The sequence below is a fragment of the Cryptotermes secundus genome, unplaced genomic scaffold (assembly GCF_002891405.2).
Source record: "Cryptotermes secundus unplaced genomic scaffold, Csec_1.0 scaffold373, whole genome shotgun sequence".
Classification (NCBI taxonomy): domain Eukaryota; kingdom Metazoa; phylum Arthropoda; class Insecta; order Blattodea; family Kalotermitidae; genus Cryptotermes; species Cryptotermes secundus.
Window position 1 is genome coordinate 1,155,888 of NW_019720165.1, and position 25,169 is coordinate 1,181,056.

The 25,169-nt window shown below is 37.6% G+C and overlaps 1 protein-coding gene across 1 annotated transcript; it reads right to left on the reverse strand.

Annotated features, from left to right (window-relative positions):
* Positions 1–3,555: 3,555 nt before the first annotated feature.
* On the reverse strand, positions 3,556–25,150 carry LOC111867220 (la protein homolog). The gene is made up of 9 exons (XM_023856861.2): positions 24,971–25,150; positions 24,696–24,789; positions 20,943–21,113; positions 15,848–16,030; positions 15,445–15,587; positions 11,261–11,363; positions 8,609–8,785; positions 5,403–5,559; positions 3,556–4,972 (listed from the first exon to the last, which is right to left on the reverse strand). Exons 2-9 carry the CDS (start codon positions 24,771–24,773, stop codon positions 4,857–4,859), a joined length of 1,128 nt encoding a protein of 375 aa, XP_023712629.1. The 5' UTR covers positions 24,774–24,789; positions 24,971–25,150; the 3' UTR covers positions 3,556–4,856.
* Positions 25,151–25,169: the final 19 nt, after the last annotated feature.

Sequence of the window (25,169 nt, forward strand, 5' to 3'; positions counted from 1 at the left end):
GCTATAGCGACTTGCTACGGGCTGGACGACCGAGAGGTCGGAGTTCGAGTCCCGGTAGAATTAAGAATTTTCACTATTCCATGTCGTTCAGACCGGCTCTGGGGTTCAACCGAGCTCCTATATAATGGGTACCGAGGGCTCTTTCCCGGGGTTAAAGCGACCGGGACATGAAGCTGACCACTCGAATTAGTGCAGAGGTCAAGAAAACCTGGATCTATACATCCACTCCCCCATTCGTCTTCATGGCGCAGTACTTAATTAGTTAAGCACAGGACAACTTCTTTGTACTGGTGTGCAACTTGGTCTCTCACCCCGAGGGAATAACGTAGATTGAAGTATTTGGGAAGAGTAAATATGTAATTTTATGGTAAAGTTGTCCCTGTTCTTAACTAACTAAGCACTACACCACGAAGGCCTACGTTCTCTTGCCCTCGGTACTAGTTGGAGGTGGTCAGCTTCACGCCCCAGCCGCTTTACCCCCGGTACCCATTGGATAGGAGGTTTGGTGGATCCCAGAGCCGGTCTGGACTACGAGGAGAAGAGAAAACTCTTGACTCTACCGAGACTCGAACTCCGACTCCTTCAGTGCACTCTGTACATAAAAAAATAATGGTAACAGACAAATCTGAATTGAAAAGGTTTCCGCCTAAGGAGGCTGTCAGTTTTATTATTACTTACATAGGATTGAAACCAAGTGAACTTATTAGCCCCATTATGAAAGCACTGGGACAGTGATAATGAATATATTTGCATAATAACCGTGATAACGAAACGCATCCTGTAAGTCGAAATTATGACATATGTCTAGGCCCAAGAACCAGAGATGTTAAATGTAGATAACTATAATGAACAACAATAACCGTTCCTCAAATTGCACTGCATTTTGCTAGTGTCGTATACTGTGATGTTCCGTGAAATACTGATCCTAACTGCACCTTGTGTTCTGTACATTTACATAAACTTTAGAAAAGCTAACCTACTGTACGTTTACATGCCATATTCGCGTGGTGTTCACAAATTCGTTTTAATTTTTGTGCGGTTTGCACAGCAATAAAATGTTCGCGTTCCACGTGACATATAAACATCCGACTACAGCGCTATCTGCTGAAGTTTGTAAGGAGACTAGGTGGCACACTATAATATTCGCCATCTGTGAAGTACTATACGAACTACCTTGTACTCTACAGAAAATAGCACAATAGGATACTTGGAATACATTGCATTGTAATTAGCATACAGCAAACACCTACAAAATATTCTGATTTAATGATGGTATTTTTTTTATAGTCCACCAAACCCCACTTGCAGTCGCAAGCACTACTTTTAAATTCACTGAATATGTTTTGCAATAATCACTTATTTTTAACAGTATATAATACACAGAATGAAATTAAAAATTAATAATCCCTAACTTGCCTCAAGAGGTCAGACTCCAACGCATCTTCAAAGTTCACTCATATTATCTTATTTTAAAATCCAAAGACTGCATAACCAACCAGATCTGTGTGTCATTCTGAACCACATGCTCCATCTATCCCACTGGATGTGAGAAACAGGACACAAGTGCCAATTGCTGATGAAGTTAGCAAATTAAACACAGACAGGGAAATTGTTGTGAGGGTGACAGAGAAAGAACACTACAAATGATAACAGAATAAATGAGATACAAAAGAAATCGTGAAAAATCTTCAGATTACAGTATAAGAGACGTAATACACTTAAAGAACTGAAATATAGTTGAAATTCCAACACAATGAGTCTAGATAGATGGTAAATAAAAACACTCCAATGTGAGAAAAACAAAAACAAATATTTCTTAAAATCCAGGTCTAAGGGCTATGAATATTTGCTCACCACTAACTCTCTCATGGAGCTGAGCCCTTCTTGAGGAACCGCCAATTCTGCAGCTACTCAAGAAATTCCCAGCATTTTATGGAACTTGAAGGTTCATCACCATGTTCACAAGGGCCCTCCACTGGTCCCTATCCTGAGCCACATCTATCCAATCCATACCATCCTCTCTCTCTAAGATCCATTCTAATATTGTCCACCCACCTATGCCTTGGTCTTCCCTGTGGTCTCTTTCCTTCTGGCTTTCCCACCAATATCCTATATGCATTCCTCATCGCCCCCATTCGTGCTACATGACCTGCCCACCTCATCCTCCTTGACTTGATCATTCTAATTATACTTGGAGAAGAGTAACTGTCACATATTATAAACATCTTTTCATGTTAATACACTGCCAAAGAAAACAATACTTGTAGAAAGGAGCATATTATTTCTATCAGTATAATGAAGTCCTTTACATTAACAATAAGATGAATATTGTCACATAAAAAATCCTTCAATGGTTAGCTTCAGTTGTCACAGTACACAATACACATGAAATTATATAAAAATATCAGGCTGAAAGTTAGATACATTTTAAAAATGAATTCGCACATTTTAAACAGCAATCACACATTCATTTCTTGCAACAGGACACTATTCCACAACAGATATCACAACCAGGACAGTAAAATATGGTCAAGAGTAACATGGGATTTAGAACCAGGAATGACTGTGCTGGCAAGAACCAGCAGCAATTTAAGCAACTCACCAGACCACGGCAGATTAGTCTGCCAGTAGAGGGAGTGGTCAGTAGCAGTCAAATCCCTCTTCTGGTTGAACAGAAGGCTCTATTTCAAAACACACAAGTCTTGGTAAGCACAAAAAATATAGTCATGGTTCCTGAGTGGACCCAAAACCAAGACTGACTGTGCCGGTGAGGAATAGCAGGAATTTACCTGATCCAGCCAGGACCACGGAGTTAGTTGCAGAACACCCAGCATGACCTAGATCAAGCACAGAAAACAGATGTACAAGAATATTCAGGGTTAACACAGGTACTTTCACTCACAGCATAGATCTATTAAATTTCATAATTTGAGTTCACATTTCATAAAAGCCGAACGTTTGTTTTTTAAATAAATATAATTGCCAGATGATAAGTATTAATTTCAGGACAACATTCAAAGATACTTCACTCCTGTATAAGCTTACTATATTATCACTTATGAGGGGTTTGTGTGACTAATAACAACAGGTTCTGGATTTGATGACTGGATTTATTGGCACATCTTATTATAATTACAACCAATTATAACAGATCACAAATAATTACTGTCTAAGACTCCCTTCATTCCTTACTGGACGAGTGTCTTCTCTTCTGTTGTGACAGATTTACGAATCGGTCACTTACAAATCACTAAGGATGAATGAATCAATTGTGTCCACCTTTTATAACTTTCAGGCAAACCGAATAAAGATCACCATCTCGAAAAGCTCCTGTTATTCTCTGTTTATCCGTTGGTACAAAACGTGTGTTGATTCCATGGCAAAGTTATTGCTGCAGATGTGCTTTAGCGATCCATTGTCTAGCAGTGGACTATTCCGGCTTTCAGGCATCATGTCACAATATGTACAAAAACAGTGTGATTAAAAGACTTGATAGGAAAAAGGAAGAATGTGTGGAAACCTATAACTGTACATAGTTTTAAGGAAAGGCGGTGCCAGAGGTTAATTTTTATTGGAAATTAAGATATATCTAAGTCTCTTACAGGATTCTTAAATTTTCTATACATACAGTATCTATAAAAGCAGTTACTTTACACCTCAATTGTACTGTGCACATGAAATATATGGCACCTTGGAAAATTAAGCTAAGTACTATTCATAGAAGGTGTTTTATAAGGGTTGTACAGTAGCCTCCTTCATTACTTCTTTTTCATGCTTGCTGCAGCTCTTCCTGGAGGCCATACTCCATACAATATGCTGAAAACTATCAAGAATGGTCATCATTGCACGTCTCCTATAATGGCTACTGGGTTACAATTTTAAACATGATTTGGTATCATTAAACAGAAATGAAAACAACCAAATTTTCAACTTCACTGCATTTTTTTAAATGTCACATGTAAGATATTTACAGTACTTCACTCAGAGCCTTATTATACTGGAATCTCAATTTCATATTCCACTACAAGTATCAGCATTAAAAACTTCTCCCATTTAAGGTTTCCCTTCATTCCAATGTTCAACCATGCTGTCTCCAAAAAGGTGACCCTATAGACATCACTGTACTTATGCAATAGACTTTGTAAATCGAAGTGGTGTGTACTTACTGCTACTACAAGTGCATTGGGCATTTACAAGTAGTCACGACTGTTCACATACCTAGATGTATTTTATGATGGCACTGTCACTGCCGTTGTAAGGAACACAGACCCCTGTGAGGAAGCAATAATTACTTCCTAAAGGAAGTGAAGAAAATAGCACAAACCATATCCTCAACAAGTCTTGTCATGCAAGTACAAAACTTGAGTCAGTATAAAAATTTGAATAAGGTTCAAGAAATGGCTCCAGTCCAAAATCAAGAAGAAAATCCTTGTGAGATACAATTGGGTATACACACACTCACAGATGGACCTTACTAGGGGGGGGGGAAAATACAAAACTAAACACTTTTCTATTGTACCCTTACATGATCAAAATTAAAAGAGTTCCTAAAAAGACAAATGCATGCTATCATTTGCACAAACGTCTGACAAAGTACTCAAATGAAGAAGAATTCAAAACAAAATTATCTTCCTGAAACCCCTACTGCATCAGGTTAAGGTGTTGTGAAACAGAACTAACGTTTCAGAATTTTATATGGAAACCAATTTGAAGTGAAAAGTGACATTTAACATTATGATACTGCATTACAGAACTAATGCACAGAAGTTCTCATACAGATCTAATCACTGATATAACGTGTGTAACATTAATGGTGATTCTTTTTATCTGATTTCACAGTTTCTGTTGCTTTGGCTTCAGTTGTTTGTCTCGTTCGTATCCTGTTTCTTTGACGGAGTATCACGTGTTGGACTTCTTTTCCTCTTGCCCATGAACCCACTCTTGCCTCCAGCTCGACCTCCACCTCGTCCACCTACAGAGACAACAGTCTACAATAGAACATCAGTTTTACACTATAAAAACTCATTACTGCAAAGTTCAAGGGACAAAAATATATAATTGCAATCATTAATAACTGAAGAAAGAAATAAAGGAAATTTAAAGAAATCTGCCCACACCAAACAGATATGTCTCAAACATACAGTGTGTCCAGGATCCGTTAGGACTCTTTTCTTTTTTTAATTTTGCCCTGCAATGCCATCTGTTGGCGAGTTGTGGCGTTAAGATTCTTGAAGTTTCAGCTGTGGCTGTCTAAAATTTCGAAGTGCAAGCATCGCTGCATCATGTGTTCTGACCTTGACTGTAACAGTACTGTTTTGCTTGTCTGAAAATGGCGGTTGAACAGAGAGCCAACATCAAATTTTGTTCTACAGCAAGATGTTCCTCCATAAACCCATCTCTACCTTTGCGGTTTTTCTTTTTTCTAACATTCTGCTGTCTCTTCTTCATTTGATCTTTGGCTTTCTCCAAAAACTTCACTTCTTCATCACCTTCCAGAGATCTTGCATCAAGTTCTGTGCCGCACACTGTCAATTTACCATCCTTTAGTTTCTTCACGTACTAAAAATGAAAGGAACACATATTTATTGCTAACAATTCAAATGTACAGCTCTGGCAGCAGAATGAACCTTGTTATTTACTGTGCTAACTAAAGAGACTTAATTTGAGCAACCAACAGTTAGCTTGAGCAAAATTCTGTATGTACTTCTCATTCCCCACAAATATGAGATGTACTGCCTACAGCACCATTCTTGACATCATCCTTACAATATAGGCGGAGTACAGAGGAAAGTTCTCCATTATGTAATTTATTCTAGTCCTCTGTGACTTTAATTTCTCTTGGATGTAAAATTAAATTCGTTGGGAGGGGGGGGGTTGGAGTCCAACTTGGTCCACTAGGCATGGCAGCCACTGATTGGCCTACTGTAGCCTGTCCCAGGTGATTATGATGCTGGAGAATTTGGTGGAATGAAGATTGGCAGGGGAAACCAAAGTATTCAGAGACAGCCCACCCCAGCGCCACTTTGTCCACCACAAATCCCACTTGACCAGACCTGGGATTGAACCCGGGCTGCCTCGGTGGGAAGCCAGCAACTAACTGCTTGAGCTATGGCGTGGCCTCTCTTGAATGTAAGTATCTTCTTTGTGAAGAACATGGTCCTCTAGGAGGCAAAGTTGACAGTAAAAATAACACAGCATGCTACGAACAAACATAGGACAAGAAGAACTACCTTCCCAAGAAAGACAGGTGGCACAAGTTCGGCCCCGTCAAGAAAAATGAAAGGACAAGGGACACGATCCAATTTGGTTAAAGAATTTTAGCTTAAATAACAAAAAGTTAAAAAAAACTTTACTGCATCAAGGACAGTTGCTGTAGTTGTAGGAAATTTGGATTTTGTATAAAGTGTATATTACAAATATTGTATATTTATGTATTTTAAAAATCAAAACACCCAATGTAATAGTAGTTTCTAAAAGTATTGATGTCCCTTCCGACCATGGTGTATAGGGACCGAAACATGTTAGGGTGCTAAGAAGTGGAGTAGTAAAAGCTTCAACAGTCACACTGGACGGGATTGTTTTATCATTTGGCAGCAATATTACGAAGGAATGTAGCTGCCTCCATCTTGACAGTAGAATATTCTGAATGGGGAAGCACATTCCTCATAAACATTGGTACCAAACTACAAAACTATATGGAGTCATATCCAAGGCCCTCATCTTAATACTCATTAATGTGAGAGCTTCTAATCTCAACACTTCATTTTCAAACACCCTCAAACTATGTGAGGTACCTACATCAATCTCAAGCGAAGCTCTGAAGTGCTGGGATCATACCTCAATCATACTGTGACTCCACCTTCTTCCATCTTTTATAATGTACATGAAGATCAACTTTAGTTTAAGACTAACTAATCTCAGCCATTTAACTATTCCATGGAGTGTAGGACGCAAAACTGGAATACATGCAGTTCTTAACACTTTCACTCCCAGCGACTCTGTTGCCGACTTACTTTCCAGCCTAGCTATTTTGTGGTACACTACAGTTTAAGAGTATTTCACTGTAAAGAAATGCATAGTAAATGATTCACACATGTTCAAATCAAATGCTGCTATGTTCACCATATAGTGCCTGAGGAAGAAAATTATGCTCAAAGCGTTTTCTGAAAGAAAAGTATTTTGCTTTATCATAGCATGTTAGTATCTGACCTTGGTCACATACAGCAGAACCAGTAAAGAACCAACCATGCATATGGGAATGAAAGTATTAACACAATTCATCAACAATGAATAGAGTAAGGGCAAAAAATTCTACTACTGACAAGGTTACTTATAATTCAGCTACAACAATGTAAAGAGTGTAAAGTAACTTTTCTTAGTATTCCACTAACCCTTCAGTGCGCTTTTCATGATTCTGTGGTATATGACAGAATCAACAAAAGTACAAAAATCCATTGGCAGAATACGGAAAACTACAAGGGGAAAAAAGAAAATTTCTGAAAGCGATGATAATATGTAGAAATAACACAAGGAAAAGAATAGATCAATTGTCAATCAGAATTAAGTTAACTGAGGGACTCTCTGTCCCATATGCTAGTGCTGTAGAACACAAACTGACAGGTCGAGATTCGTCAGACAAACAGTGCGCCGTCTAGGAGCTAGTGCTGTAGAACACAAACTGACAGCTCGAGATTCATCAGACAAACAGTGCGCCGTCTAGGAGCTAGTGCTGTAGAACACAAACTGACAGCTCGAGATTCATCAGACAAACAGTGCGCCGTCTAGGAGCTAGTGCTGTAGAACACAAACTGACAGTCGAGATTCGTCAGACAAACAGTGCGCCGTCTAGGAGAAAGAAATTTTATAAGCAAGATTCCACCAACTGCGACAAAATCAAGACTACAGAAACGGCATGTATGTCAATTCTGTGTACTGGAGTGATGCATGCGATGTGGGACTCTGTGGAATGTTTTAATGACTAACACACCCAGCCAAATTTCTAAGATAATACAATATTATTATTCCTAATTTTCATAGGTTTACTGTGTCAAAATATAATTTTAAAGCAGTGTGGATGAATACACCTATTCTATATACATTTCTGAATGTAGTGTGAAAGTCAGAAAACAAAACTCCAGTTGTTCCCAATTTATTACACTTTAAGCGAAATGTTGCATTTACCATTTTAAATGTTTAAAAATCCTCCAACCCAAGGAGTGAGTAGGAATTAAATGTCCAGCGTCACTGAAGGGTTAATATAAATAAACTGTTCTACATAAAAGTTACAGGCCTGAATAAGACATGTATTTCTTTTTAGCACTTCAATTTGAGTTTCATGAATAGGTAGTGTTAGTTCTTCATGGATATAAAATGGAATTTATCACATAACTTGTAATATAGATTTCTGAATACCAAATTTCACTGACATCCACTTAGATGAAATGTGTGCTGAAGGAGGACAGGAGACGAGACTATCCAACCATGTGTTCCACCCACTCTCGATAGATAACGCATTATAAACACATTGCACCTATCAAGAGGGACATTGCAAATGGAAAGCCGTCAGGCAAAATCTTCATTACTTATTCAATTTTTCCTAACCACATACCTCTTTTGCTGAATTTTCACCCAGCAGCCTTACCCACGCCTCCTCACTTCCTTTGGAAAAGTTGATGAAAGCAACATCCAAACCTTCTTTCAATAGTATTTCTCTTATATTCTCCAGCGTTGTCTCACCATTAATTCCTTTCAGATGTAAAATTGCTCCTTTAGGCAGACTGTCCTTCTGCAACATCAGTATTATTATTATTATCTCATTAAAAATTATAATAAGGTAAGAGATTTAAACTTAATATCACATGAAACCAACAGTGAGTTCCTATTTAACGTTTACAATTCATATATGGAACACAAATTCAGATTAGGTAAAAATCTTAATTGGAAACACAAAAAATTTATTTTAACGCACAGCACATCACTCTGATAACAACCTTCCTTCAAGTATGTCATATATACAAATACACCACCACCTTAAATTCACTATGATGGTACATCATTACACTGAGTTTATTGAAAATTGTGTATATCGGACACACTATGTGTGCTTTAAACCAGAACTGCACAGATTTTATACAAATTTAGTCAGACCAGAATAAAAAAAGTACCTCAGATGGAAAATTTGTTCATTTTTATTAACAAACAGACATCCTGACACATTCGTGTACAAATAGCAGAGTTCCTTTCATGCTCTGTGGAAATCCAACGCACCACTGCCAGGAAAAAATGGAATGATCACAGGATGGATAAACAACAGGGACTGAAAAGGGCGATTGGGAGAAAGGAAGGAAAGAGATAAAGAAGTAGGAGAATGGAAGAACAGGGTGAAGAGCTGCTTTAATGTGGACAGAGGGAAGGGAAGATATGAATGTATCCTGAATAAAATAAACGGCTGGAAAGCCATGAGGAAAAAAGGAGATAGAGATATGAATGGAATAAATGAAAAGGAGGTAATTACTCTGTGCTTCATCTTTGGCAGGTCATGTGCTAGTAGCAATATAAAAGAGGAATATTCTAAGTGCCATCATGGAAACTGTAGATGCCATAGTGTTTGGAATTTGTGCAGGTCTACTTTAAACCTTCAACAAAAACACAATAAATAATTACAAATTTTTAAGGATACTTTGACTGCCCCTTAAAAAATTAACTGTATTAATTTGTACATTAATCTTCATCATCCATGTATGAGTTTTATATCACCTGGTACTGCAGCAGCAGCAGCAGCAGACAAGTTTTAATTCTGGGGGAAACAATTTGTCAGAGAATGGTCGAGTTTAAATCTTCTTTTCTGATATGATCTGGTGGCCATATTTTAAATGGGAAGCATCAGGATAAGTGAAAAATTAAACAATTGGTCAGCTGAAGTGTGCAATGCACAAATGAATTTGATCCATGACTGATCAAGGCTAAACAAGGAATTTCCTTCTGGTACACTCAGTAGCGTAGTTGGTTGAGGCACTATGCTACAAGCCGGAAGGTCACAGGTTCAAGTCCCGATGAGGTCACTGGATTTGTTTCAACTGACCTAATCTTTCTGGCTGCACTATGGCCCTGGGGTCGACTCAGCCTCTAACAGAAATGAGTACCAGGAATATTCTTGGAATGTCCTTGGCGGTAATGGGCTACTGGCTCGTAGGGCTTACAACCTTGCCGCCATCTATGAGCCGATTGTCTAGAAAATGTGGGAACCTCAACATCTCACAACCCTACAGGCCTCCACGGACTGTTACAGGGATACCTTCACTTTTACTGTTTACGCCTGTAATTCCCAGTAAAGTAATATGCAAGCATTTAATTAGTAAACTGAATAATATTCTGAAAGACAAGTACATTTCAGTTTGTTATGGTCTTATGCCTCCAGGTTCTTCACCATATGACAAGGAATTCACATTCCCTGGCTGGAGCAGTATGTTACCACAACAAAGATGGCTGATATATTACCCTGTTCTATTAAGTTGGTTCGTAAGTTCTGATTTTGTCAGAGGTGGGTGAAGGGAAAACTAAACTGCACTTGACAGCTGCCCTTAAACTGAGACTTTCTACAAGGTGAGCACCTTAGCTTCTATAACTGATGGTAATTTCTTGACCAGCTGGGTGACCATGAGTTTCTTACAGATGCTCCTTCATGGAGATACTTCTTAGCACTGTGTAATATTCTGCACCTCTACACAAACTTCAGTGTGCTTAGCTGATACACAGGGGTCTAGAAGTACCATACCAACCTTCAGCAAGAAAGTTCTGTATATTTCAATATTTATGTTTTTTGATAAAGGGAAGGGAGACAGAAGATTCTGAACTGAATGACATCTCCAGATTTAACCATCTTTCATTTCTTCGTGTATGTAATGTTGATACGTTACTGCCATTCTCAAATATGTGAACTCTGCCACACTTTGAAGGATTAATTTAGTTATGTGTATATTATGATTTCATCTTGACTACAGGCAATACTTGGAATATATATATATAGTTCTGATTCATCCTACACCAACCTCATTATTACCATCTAATATACCAACAGAGACTGGCTCTGGTTCCCACCCAGCCTCCCATCCAACGGGCACTGTGCGTGATTCTCTCAGGGGTAAAGCAGCTGGAGCTTTACCTCCACTCCCCCATGTCTTCATGGCATAGTGCTTAATTAATTAAGCACAGGGACTTCAGCTTCACTTCAGAAAATAATGCTGAGAAGTACGAATTATACCTTTTGCTCCCCTTCTGCTACTGCTTTGGCATTACTCGCTTCTTTCTTTCCCGCCTTCTTTTTCATGGCATGTTCCTTCTTCTTTTGTTCAAGATACTTGGATCTGCAATTAAAAGTACAGTACTGACCAGATGCAAGATTTGTATAAACACTATGTGACTCAAAATCAATCTTGATCGCAATGTCAAAAAACCTGTCAGAATCTACATTACCTAACTGCAAGAAACAATGGCTCCTTGTTACAAATGACAAGATTATTTTTCATGTCACATTACATTAGTTTCATTTTCATAACACTGCTTCCTTTTACTAAACAACTGATTAATAATCGAAAATAATCAGTTAATCAACTAAATAGAGGCCTCCATAGTCTAGAGGTAACGTTCCCACCTCATGACTCGTAGTATGCGGGTTCAAACCTGGCAGAGGTCGTGGAATTTTTAAGTGCGGAAAAATTCAGGGAACAAGTCCTCCGGGAGGGACTTTAAGCTGTGGGTCCCATGTCGTAGCTTTACAGCACGTAAAAGAACCTCATATCTCCAAAGGTCACTGAGCCAAATTCAAGGACGTTTCCTGCCCAACAAGTAGTCTCTAACACCTCTGAAAGATGGGGGAAGCATTATAGATACCACCAAGCTAGTGGAGGCCGAACTCGCTGGCTCAGTTGGGACTTATGGTACGCACCAATATCGGTAGGATATAGAGATTGGTAGAATATCATAGAGGGAAGCACAATGGACGAATACTGGTCTAAGTGCATGGGGAACCCACCCTCTCCAATAACTAACTAACTAACTAATAATTAACTAATTAATCAACTAAATTATGAACCTACTGAGAGCCTTAATTATATGAACTATTATTAATTTAATTCCATGATGTACCAATTTAAGAAAATCAACGTAAAAAAAAATACAGTTCAGAGATGAAACAGCAAGTTCTCTAGACAGCACAACTCAACTTGCAAGGAGAGCCATCTGACCTCTCTGTCAGATTCGACACCTGTATCTCGCTCGCTCGCACGCACACACAAATGCACTCCATAATTCTTTTGCCTTTATTTGATTATGACAAACCATTTAAAAAATACACTGCATAACTTCAGGAATTAGATCCTCATACACAGACAATAAAAACTGTTTACATCAACATAGGTCCTGAAATGCGTAATTTCTGAGTTAAGGTTCTCTAAAACCGCTGTACACAAAATTGAATTTCTTAACTCCTGCGGATGGTTTCCATCATTCACTACATTAAGACAGTCATGGTATCAGTCTGACACAGCGTTGGAAAGTTTCCAAATCTTAATAGAAGAAGTGTACAGTAATTGTGTGTTAATTGTGTGGTGACTGCAAGTTGTTGAGATGATGTACTCAAATCAAGAGCTAGCCGATATGCAGTTCCTGTATGGTTTTGTGGATGGTAATGCTGTGGTGGCTCCTCATTTGTACCAAGAAATGTATCCATGACAAGGATATCCAGATAGAAAAACAGTTGTTAAGTATCCATTGCCACCTTTGTGAACAGGGGAATTTTACATCCTGTGTTGCCAAAAGGGTATGACCAAGATCTATGAGTCCTGAAGTAGAGGATATTCTGGATGTTGTGAATGAACTCCTGGAACCAGCATATGAAGGCTATCAATGCAAGTAGGTGTCGCTCATTCAACTGTCTGGAGAGTGTTGTGAGAACAAAAGCTGTATCCCTACCTTCTACAGCATGTACAGGCCTTGTAACTACAAGATTACCCTGGACGAGTAATGTTCTGCCACTGGTTCTTACAACAGTGTGGTATAAATACCAACTTCCCTGCCTTTGTGATATTTATGAATGAAGCACAGTTCACAAGAGATGTAATCCAGGATTCTCACAATCAGCAGATTGCGCAGATGAAATCCACATGTGATTCTTCCATCACATCACCAATAGCCAATCAACATCTGGGCCAGTATTTGTGGTGATAATTTATTTAGGCCTCACTTACTTCCAAACAGGCTTACATGATAAAATTACAAAGCTATCTTGGAAAACAACATGCAAGATTTCTTGGCTGATGTGCCACTGATCATCTGTAGAGAACTGCACTTCATGCATGATGGCTCTCCCGCACATTTTATTCTTGTTGCCTGCAGATACCTGAATATTGAAAGTTTTCTGGTCGGTGGATCAGTACAGGTGGACCAATTGCCTGACCTCCATGCTCACCTAATTCAAATGTGGACCCATTTAAAAACGTTAGTGTATTTGTCTGCAATGGATGATGTGGAAACTCTCTGAAATTGAATTGTGGCATGCCAGGAATTTGGGATCTCTTCGGGTGGCAATGACATGTCAAGCTGAGGTCTGTCTTCAGGCAAGAGGTAGGTACATGGAACATTTACTGTAAGGTAATGTGAAGAGCTGAGTATCATACACATACCTTAAAAACCTGGAAACTATGCATTTCTGGACCTATCTTGATATAAACTAAAGTAAAAAGTAAAGCTATCCCTGTGGATAGCCATGTAGGCCCATAGGGTTGTGAGACGTTGAGGGTCCCACACTATCTAGACAAACGACTCAAAGATGGTGGTAAGGTCAGCCTTACGCGCCAGCCGTGCTTTACTCTCCAGGAAGAGTATTTATTTAATTTCTGGTACTCATTTCTGTTAGAGGTTGAGTGAACCCCAGGGCCATAGTGCTGCTGGAAGGATTAGGTCAACTGAAAAAATCCAATGACCTCATCGGTATTTGAACCTGCGACCTTCCGACTTGTAGCATAATGCCTTAACCACTATGCTACCGCGCTGATATAAACTATTTTTATTATCTACATATGAGGAAGTCATTCCTCATTAAGCTGCGCATTCTTTTGTGAAAATGGACATCATCATCATCATCATCATCATCGAGGAGGAGGCACGGGGGGAGAGGTGATGATGGCAACTTAATTCCATAGCCAATTAAGACATACTCAGGGCATATAGTCCAGTATACCAGAAAAATGTCAACTCTCCATCAGCACTGTTGTTTCATGTGATGAACCTGAAATTCTGCAACTTGCTATAGCAGCCAATTTTGGCATGTTGTAAGAATCTGCATATTAGTTTTGCCATGTCTCTGTGTGCTAACCTGAGAACCAGTAATGGATTTCATCAAATCTGATACTAGGAAGTCTTACTAAAATCTGGCAATATTCCAATTTTTATAAGATGTAAAAGTTTGTGAAGATGGTACATTGGTACAAATATTATGTTCCTGGGCATTATCAACATCCTGTCTTTACCTAAAACACCATCCTTACTAGAGAGAATCTAGTCTCTGAAAAGTTGTTTAAATAAAAATCAGGAAGATGCTTTAAATAAAAGGTCTGGAGATAAGGACTAGCTCTACTGAATGGGTCCAACTGAGTAGGTTTTACCTGATAACAGAGACACAATCCAGTCTCCAAAACATTGTATTTTGAAATATAAACAGGACAGTGTTTTAGATAAAAACAGAATGATGAACAATGTCCAGAAACATAATATTTATATTATTCCCATTTTTTTTAAAATTATACTCACACAATAATGGATGCTGTACCAGAAAGCGTATAGAAATTTCCACATGCATTTTGAGCACAACTTACTATACAATTATAGGAGCAAAAAATGTTTCAAACAAAAATATCAGAAAAAAATTAAATATATTTTTGTCCCACACATTTTTCTGCAAGTCTTACAGCTTTCAGGCTAATTAAACACATGGAATTTCTATGGCATGTCATCTCAACTCATGACTTGTTGGGCTGATTTTCATCAAATGTAAATATCAGAGGTGGCTGCAAAAATGTGAAAAGAACTTTGATTTAAAATTTCATGAAGATCAGCACAAGAGAAGTGTCCTACAATCATAGCCTAAACATGGATTCACAGGAGAAGTCTTTATGCCCTTCCTTTTTCATGCCCGTCAGTTTTCCCCATCCTGTCTGTTTTACACCATATATATAAAAATCATCAGAAGTCGGTGTTCACAAACTGAAAATCTAGAGCCAGCAGCAAAGTAATGATAATGTCTACATCATCTCAAATCCAAAGAATGGACAAACTCCAGTGAACATGCTTATGTCACTGCCACAAACTTTTAGAACTATGTTACATTTCCACTTTGTCCCTGCCTCAGTTTTTGCAAATCCCCGAATGCAAATACGTGCAAATACTTACTGCCATTTCTTTATTAGTTCTATATCTCCATACTTGACATCCTCTTTCAAAAAATCTTCTGCCAGTTCTTTAGTCTTAAAAATAACAAACACTGATCCTTTGAATATGTATTTGTTTGTTGCCTTATCTATGTATGATCTCATCTGAAAAGTAAATGTTACATTGAACATTACATACTATATTAAGGAAAAATGCATTAAATGTTACTGTCATTTACTGACACCTTAATAATGTGAAGTAACTACCACAATTAAATGTTTATTTAACACTAATTAACACAATGAAGATGGTAGATATATCACTATGAATCTTTAAGCCAAAATTAATTTTTTGCTTAAACAGGCAATGTTAACACAAATTCTTTAAAACAAAAAATTCATGAAGTGTTAAAATTTAAAGTTACCTGAACATTATCGACTGGACCATATGAACTGAAGAAATCAAGCAACTTGTCCAATGTCGTTCCTTCCGCAGGAAACCCCTTGCAGTAAACGGTTCGAGTCATGAGTTCTTTGCGTCGTTCCTCATTGAATACCGGCAACGGGGAATTTGGATTACGACGAATTTTCTTTCTATCATCACTAACCTATGTGGGAAAATAAAACCAAACTCCCTAAATAAAGGCACATTTTACCTTACAAATACTCGGTATATTAAGAAGACTGCCTTCTTCATAGTCACCGCCGTGAAAGACTCAAATCTTACTCGGTATATTACTTTTACAAAGCCTTTTAACAGATTTATTTTCAATTAACTTCATGGGGCAGGGTCCCTGAGAAGCTACCAGCTGCTTAAGAAATTCCCCACTTTATATGGAACCATGTTTCAACTTTCAGATTTTGCAACCATGTGGATGTGGACACTATTGCCAACATTTCAGAGATTTATGTTTTCCCTAATTTCTGTGTTGAAGTGCATAGGGTGAGAGTTTCTCAATTGGAAGTGGNGGGGGCTCATGCCCCTTCAGGCCAAATACAGAGAGTGAATAGAGAAAGTTGTGAAAGTTGAAATGTGGTCCTTGTTAAGAGCCATGAAGTGCACCAAAAACCACTGGCAACAGATCTTCCTAAGCAGCAAGCACTGGGATGGGTGCCCACTTTGCAGCAACCAATGCCATTTGTTTTTGGTGCTGCCCACAGCTCTTACCACAGCTCCCTCACAACCTTCCCTGTTCACTGTCCCTACCGGAGAATTTCAAGTTTCAAGTCTGCTCTATTTCCAAAAAGAAAGTAAGCGAATGTGAACCATTTATTACGGTGCCTGGAAAGCATACAGAATGGAGAGTATTTTCAGCATCTGTCATACTTTGGCTTTTATCTGGAACTCATGCCACATGAACACACCCCACACCAGTATGAAACCACCACCAGCCTGCACGGTGCCTTGTTGACAACTGGGGTCCATGGCCTCATGGGGTCTGCGCCACACCCAAACCCTACCATCCGCCCGAAACAACTAGTACCGTGACTCATCGGACCACGCCACATGTTGCCAATCCTCCAGGGTTCAATTAGTGATGTCACAAGCCCAGGTGAGGCGCTGTGTCCAGTGTCGTGGTGTTAACAGAGGCACTCTGGTCGGTCTTCTACTCCCATATCCCATGGAAGCTAAAGAACGCTGCACTGACCTGCTGGATATGCGTCTGGTACCTCCTGCATTGAATGTGGATGTGATTTCAGCCAGTGTTGCTTGTCTGTTAGCATGGACAATTCTAGCTAGACACTGCTGGTCACGATCATTAAGCACCCATGGTTGGCCACTGCGCTGTCCACGGTGAGTGGAAATGCCTTCCACAAGGTATCCCCGGTACACACGTGACACCGTGGATCGAGGAATGTTGAATGACTGCACAACTTCAGAAATGGAATGTCCCATCCGCCTGGCAGCCACTATCATGCCCCGTTCAAACCCCGATAATTCACTTCGGCTTGCCATGAGCAGACTTGCCAGTGTTCAACCTGACTCACAAGAGAACACCTCACAACTGATACTGCTCTGGGCATTCCCAAACCGTCAAGGGACAGTGGCGCCACTTAAAAATAAATTTACATGCTGCTATCCCATGACTTTTGGCACTTGAATGTACAGTAAAACTTGGTTATAGCAACATCAGTTTCTGCGACACCTTGTCTATTGCGTCAAATATTCAATGGTACGAACTAATTCCCCATAAAGCAACTGTTTTTATACCTTGCTTAGTACGACATACACAAATGCATCAACCTCGTATGTAACGTCATTTTCATTCCTGAATTTCTCTGATTATGGACATTGAACGTAATTTAGAAAGTGTGTATTGGGCAAGTAACAGGAAACAGATGAAGATAACTGATTACTGTACTCGTATCTAGGTACAGTAAGGCACAACAATTGATGTAATCTACTGTAATTTGGTGAGTAGGCCTACCTTTAATATACAGTATTAGTGCGGTGTGTATTGTCAGTGAAAAGCGCTGTAATATGTCTTTGATATTACACATTTGGGCAATTCCACGTTAATGTTACGTTAGTCTGTACTTAACTACGTATTTCACTAAAAAATGCAACATTTTAACTCTGTTTTTGGTAGATTTTTACGCGACTAACATAAGGCTACTTTGGAAGTGCCCATTTCGGTTACAACGACATTCGTTTATAACGACACTATTTTTTGGTCCCTTTGATGACGTTATAACCAAGTTCTACTGTATATATATAATATAAATGATATAAACATAAATTATTTTGTTGACAGTAACAGGAAAAAACAATCAGACATCCTGTTATCTTCTTTTAACCTCTCTAGTACAGTGCACTTTCCTACTAGAATATAAAATAACTCAATCACTGCAATTGATAATATTTTTACTTACCTTAAGAGAATTGGAAATTATACCATAAGTTCACTTGTTAATGGTCTCATCATGATGACCAAATTATATACATAAATAATATTAACTTACAAACACATAACAGTTGCACCCAATTAGTAAGGACATTTAGTAAGTCCTCTATGAATGTGTTTTTGATTCAATTAAGTTATAAAACTTAGGACAATATTTCTGTTGATCAAGATGTTGATATAATTTTCAACTTCTTTCTTAATACTTATCAAAGCATATTCTACTCTAACTTAAAAAAAAAACCCCAGTTAAGATTAAAGCTAAAAATAATCCTCGCATGAAAGGTGGTATAAAGATTTCATGTCAGCACAAAAGAGAGCTCTATTCAACTCTTAGGTATAGTAACGATCCAGCTCTAAAATATTATTATAGAACCTACTGTAAAATTTTGGCAAATGTTTTTAAATCAGCTAAAAATCTTCATTATAACAGATTCAAAATGAAAACCACCTGGAGCATTATAAAATCAGTCACAGGTAGAAAAATTAATAATGCAGGTATACAATTTTTGAACATTGATGGGAAATTAACTGATAATCATCATATGATTAAAGATTCTTTAATTAATTATTTTGTAACTACTGCCGACAAGATCAATACCAATAATGCGAACCCTGGCCACATTATAGTCGGATACTGACAAATATTCAAATTATCTGTCTCAAAAATTTAACTCAATCATACCTCTACTAAAGAAACTGAAAATATAATTAAGTCTTTAAAACCAAAAAATTCTAATGGGTATGATGAAATCCTGGTTAGAATTTTAGAAATCAACGCACCTTTCACTGGCTCCCTGTTAACTTATATTTATATCAGATATCTTTCAACTGGTGTCTTCCCCACTTGGTTGAACTATTCAGAAATAAAACCAATATGACTAACTACAGACCTATATCACTACTGACATCGTTTTCAGAAATGAAGAAAGCAGTCTTCTGGGATTTGGCACCGTGTATATGTGGTGTTAACCGACGTTTCGAAGGAACGCCGGTAAAGCCTCAAATCTTACATGATTTTCAGAAGTTGTTGAAAAGGTTACATATGCAAGACTGCCACAACATACAATGAGTAACAACACAATATCAAATGAACAATATGCTTTCAGGAGTAACTGATCTACAGAAATGGCCTCACATAAATTAATTAATGATATATTTAATGCAGTGAATAACAAAATATTAGTCTGTGGAATTTTCTGTGATTTGAAGAAAGCTTCTGACTGTGTCAATCATGACATTTTACTATCTAAACTAGAATTTTACGGAATAGTTGGTAAGGCCAATGCACTGATAAATTCCTATCTCAAAGACAGATACAAAAGGGTTGTAAACAATAATATGCATATTCATTCCAGATGGGACAAAGTTAATAATGGTGTTCCCTAGGAATCAATACTTGGACCTTTACCATTTCTTTTATATATAAATGACTTGCCAAACATTATAATTAGTCAATCCAAACCTGTTCTTTCTGCACGTGACACCAGCATAATTATTATGAATTCTAGCCCTTTAGATTATGAAAACAATACTATTCAAACATTTAAAAACATAAATGATTGGTTTAAAGCTAATTTATTGACACTAAATTTCGATAAAACATATTTTATACAATTCTTGACTAACTAAAAATTAATTAAAATTAAATTTCCTTTAAAAATATTTCTATTCTTAAATTCATTTTACTCACTGGAGGAACATTTTAATTTCAATATCAAATAACGATTTTGGTCTGTTATATTCTGGATGCCTAGTTGTATATTTTTATGTTGCATTATTGTAGTCTTGTGTCATTCTGCAGAGTTTCAGTGCTCCAAGGTTTATTCTTAGACTTTTCCCTTTAGGTTTCCCCACAGATAAATATCCCTAAAACTGAGATTTTTGGGATCTTGGAGGCCACAGTCCTCTGTTGTAGTGTTGTCTTGCCATACTGGCTTTCTTCAGCAGTTAGCTGACTGAAGAACAGATTCAGTATACCAGTGTGGTCACAGTTCACAGTTTCGTGGAAAAATAAGGAGCCAATCATTCACCACAGACTTACAGCTTGTATATAACTGTCCCAAGATAAAACAACAGATGGAAGAAGGCATCAAAGGCCAGAAGAATATATTGCAACTCATACAGTTTCAATATTCCTCAACGGAGAACAGGTGTAAAAATATTTCATGATGCTGCAGACAGCATACAGAACTCAGAATTGGTATTTAAAGATAAGCATGTCTGGTTTACTGGCTTTCATTACATCTTATGTTAAAATTAGGGAAAAGAGAACTCTCAAAAATTGATCAAAATTGGATTAATGGATCGTGAAATTCTAATGGAGTTTATGTCATTAAGACACATCACTTCCGATTCAGCAACAAGGTGAAATACTATGTTAAGTATATTACAGCATAAATGTTTAAAGCTATTTCTTCTTATCCTGAAAAGCGATGTTTAGTGACTAAAGCCTTTTTATCACAACACAACATTATTTCTTTCTTTCAGTTGTATGACAGAGGTACATGCACATCACACACATATCATTCCATTAAGTCTGTCCCTGGTTCTGAAAATTTCTTAAAATACTAGTTTCTTACTAAGGTTCATTCAAAAGTATAAAACAAGTCCTTACCTCCATGAGTTCCGATGCTTCCAGAGCTGTCACTATGACATCAGGGTCTGTTGTGAGGTTTGAGAGGCGCTTAAACTTCAGAATTACTTCGAGTGGAACCCAACCATCTTCCAATTTTATTTGTTCTTGAAGAAATTTGTCTCTTGGCAAGTTTATATCTCCAAAATAGTACTGCAAAAGATGACCTTTATATATAACTAAACTAACATCCAACTTACCTAAAAAGGAGTGGCATGGGACAAAACAGCTGTGCCACAATAAAGAAAATCAAATCACAATAAAAAAAAGTGATTAGACTGCATACTACTTTAGACAGAGATGTCTTGCTCATTATTCCCATTTCAGTACTTGGGTACAAAATGGAACTGTAGAAGAAAAACAGGAGAAATTCATGTTCATGTGAAGAGATGCCTTGATAAACAGCAAATCCTTGTCCTATGCATATTTGCTTATACACACAAATACTAATGAAACAATTAACTGCTGAAAGTGTAAAGTATAAACAGCTTGCTGAACATGCTCTAGTACTATACATACCATCATGTACAGAACTATTAGGCTTATTTTGGACTCTATCCATCCTCTGGTATATATAAGACAAAAAACCACAACGTTTCAGAGACTGGATCTGTCTCTGTCCTCAGGTGGATGGGGCTGAGACTATCTCTATCTAACAGGCCCAACTGAGTAGGTCTATCCTGCCCCATCCATCTGAGGACGGAGACAGATCCAGTCTCTGAAATATTGTGGTTTTTTGTCTTATATATATCAGACGATAATCCAAAATAAGGCTAATAGTTCTGTACAGCATACACTATCGTCATAATCCTTTCAAGTCTATACCATCATGTGCTCCACTATTTTCTCTTAATCCCTCGAACATGCTCATATCTCGCTCCTGCATCATCTTTGTCTCAGTCACGTGTACACACTGCTATTGTGGTAGCTTTAGAAAAGCTGCATTTAATTAGTTTTTAAATTTTTTGCTCGTTTTGCTATTACAGTGCCCTTAAGCAGCAGTATGACATCAAAATGCAAAGCACTTTCTAATTTGTAGAAAAGAGAAATAAAAACCTATGTATCTATATGTTAGTGGCAGACATTATGCAGCTGTGTTCACATATCTCATTTAACCAATAAAGTACAAAGAGTATCCGATGTACACTTATTTCATGTGCTGCTCTTGGAGAACCTGAAACCTTCTCTAGACACTAACTGTCCTAATGCAGGCAGGATGCACATATTATGCAACATGGTTATTTTCCGAGACCACTGTAATGTCACAATTAATGAAAAGCAGAAAAAAGCTTTACAGTACAGTTATCACTTATATCTATACATCAAGTACGATTTTATTTATTAGCTGGTCCTATTACTGCTCATGAGTAGGGACCGGATTTTAATGCAAATGCATATTTCTTTCTTGCAACCAGAAAGTATGCTCATTTGGATATACAAGCATGTATGAATTATTTTATTTCTTAAATTTTGGACATGGTTTGATGGTGTATATAAATGCATATTTTGCCTGTTTTATGAATATCTATTTATACTGCATATTTCCTTTTTAAATGTTTATCATATATATTTTTTAAATTTATGTTCAAATTTTCAATCATGATCGTGTGTATACAATTGTTCTTCTCCGTATTAGAATATGTTGCATATGTGACTCAGCATTTCATCATGATTCATGTTTCTGATGCAATACCCAGGACGGGACTTCCCTGATCCCTCTACTCGTAACTTGCCTCATCCCTGTACCATCAAAGTGGCTGCGAAGAGATTAGTCAGAAGCGTTCACATGTAGCCGCTATCAATGTAATACTATTCAACCGATAAGGGACTTCACTTATTTATTTCCTAAGTCTCCATGAGGCTCGTTACGCTTCTTCATTTGAAGCTGGGAGCCATTCACATTAGTGGTGACTAGTCTGCAGTTAAGTTTGTTTAGCTTTCTGTAGACATGACAAAGGTGAAAGTAAGTCAGAAAACTAAATTACAGCTTATCAGCGGGAGTTCGAAGGAGAAATGATAAGCACAGATAACAAAATGCTTTATTGCTGAGCATGTGAGAAAATGGTTGTGAAAAATGCTTTCAAGTGCTTCGGCATTTGAACACTAATATACACGAAAAGAATATTAAAATTAAATCCATGAAAAGTGTCCCTGTTCAAAAATTGCTTAGTGAATTTTCTAATAATTGTTTTTCCCCCGTTTTCCTTTGATTTATGCGAAACCTTTTTAGCAGCAGGTATTCTGCTGTGGAAACTAACCAATCCTACTCTGAGAAACTTCATAGAGAACCATACACAGTGCAAAGTGCCGGATGAATCTACTGCGCGCAAAAATTACGTGAAGCAGTGTTACGATCTTACAATTGAAAGCATTAGAGATAAGATTCAAGATAATTTTGTGTGGGTATCAATTGACGAAACACAAGATTGTGAAGGATGGTTTATTGCAAATTGTATAATTGGATCCCTTAACAAGACTGAACAATCTACCCCATATCTTCTTGCGGTAGAGCAATTTGAAACCACAAATAGCTCCGCAGTTTCCAAATTTTGTATCAATTCAATGAATTTACTATGGCCGAATGGCATTCAGTATGAGTGCGTATTACTCTTTGTAACTGATGCTGCAAGTTATATGATGAAAGCCGGTACAGCTCTTAAAGTTATATTTCCAAATATGACATATTTTTCCATTTTTTCCTACGCAATGACCCATTGTTATTGCGTTGTCTCTGTGGGAACGCTTCGCGTATTCGTCGTAACCGTGGAGATTCGATGTTGTCTACACAACGGCTCACTGTTGGGATTACAGTGCCGCTATTGTTACTTCCTATGCAACGGTCTATTCTAGCGTTTCCATATAAGTTACCCCTCTGGATTGCTGACACGTTACAGTATTTATGCTAACCGTCTTACGGTGCACACTTTTTATTTAATTTCACCTTTCTCTTCACTTTTACACTACATGTTTCAGCACCAATGTGCCATCTTCAGGTGTGTATCTATGCACGTCAAACTACTGCACTGCATGCCATGACGTCTTCATTCTAAAATGACTAAAATATGTATTTGTCATGTATAACAATAAATTCTAAATATTAAAACCTTTCAGGATTCGTCATCCATACGCTGTATCTCAAATACGGGAATCACGCCAATCCTCCTCTATGGGAGCACTCTTCCTACATTCATGTGTGTGTATTGTGCTGTGTTGTGTCTTGCTCCTGTGACTGTGTGCGTTGTGCTCGCATGCAGTCACAGGAGCAAGACACATAAGGACATCTTATGAGACAACAGGAGACGACTAACTATGAAAAACCGAAAACATTTAGTATTTGTAACTGCAAAAGAAGAGAAGTTGAAAGTTCGGAGAGGTAAATGTGAGTACCACTGGTTTTTTAAATTTGTAATGAAATATGTTGGCTTTGTTGCATGATTTGTATTTAAGTATAGCTTTTTATTGCAAGTGAATCATTCTGTGATTACATTAAATGAACTTAAATATTGATTTGGTCTTAAAATAATGTATAATCAATTTTAATTTTTGGTATAAATTTTTATGTGCATATTTCGGAAGTTTTTCATGCATAAATATTTAAGGGATTATTAGGGCATAAAAATCCGGTCCCTACTCATAACCCACGCCCACAATTTTTTATCTTCACGACTGAAAATGAGTTCAACAACCTCCCACACCACAACGAAAGGTGGGTTTACGTCCATAAGTTTCTTTTACCTCAATCTGGCGAACAATTTGGTCGTTTAGACTGGGCGCCGTTTTTTCTTGAACACCATTAGCATCTCCGTCTGCCATTTTGAATTTCTTCACACTAAAAGAACACAATACTTATAAATGCTTTACATACAATTACAGTGCGTAAGATATATACATAATACATACGACGTAACACATTACTTAGTCATAACCTATTCAAACCGGCATGAATGATACTACAAAATATAAAACAGGCACACCATAAAAAATTACCCAGAAGTTACAAACAAACATACATTATTTAAAGTTGAATTTCCTTTAATCTGTCGTATTTATAATTACAAATATAAAAAATTACTGAAATTACACAAGATATTAAATACAATGCACGTGGGTACACCGTACAACCAACTACAAACTTCCCATGCGCTGGTACAAGTCATGGACAACTTGTTATCTACCGTTATACTAGCAATACGATGCGCACGCGCAACA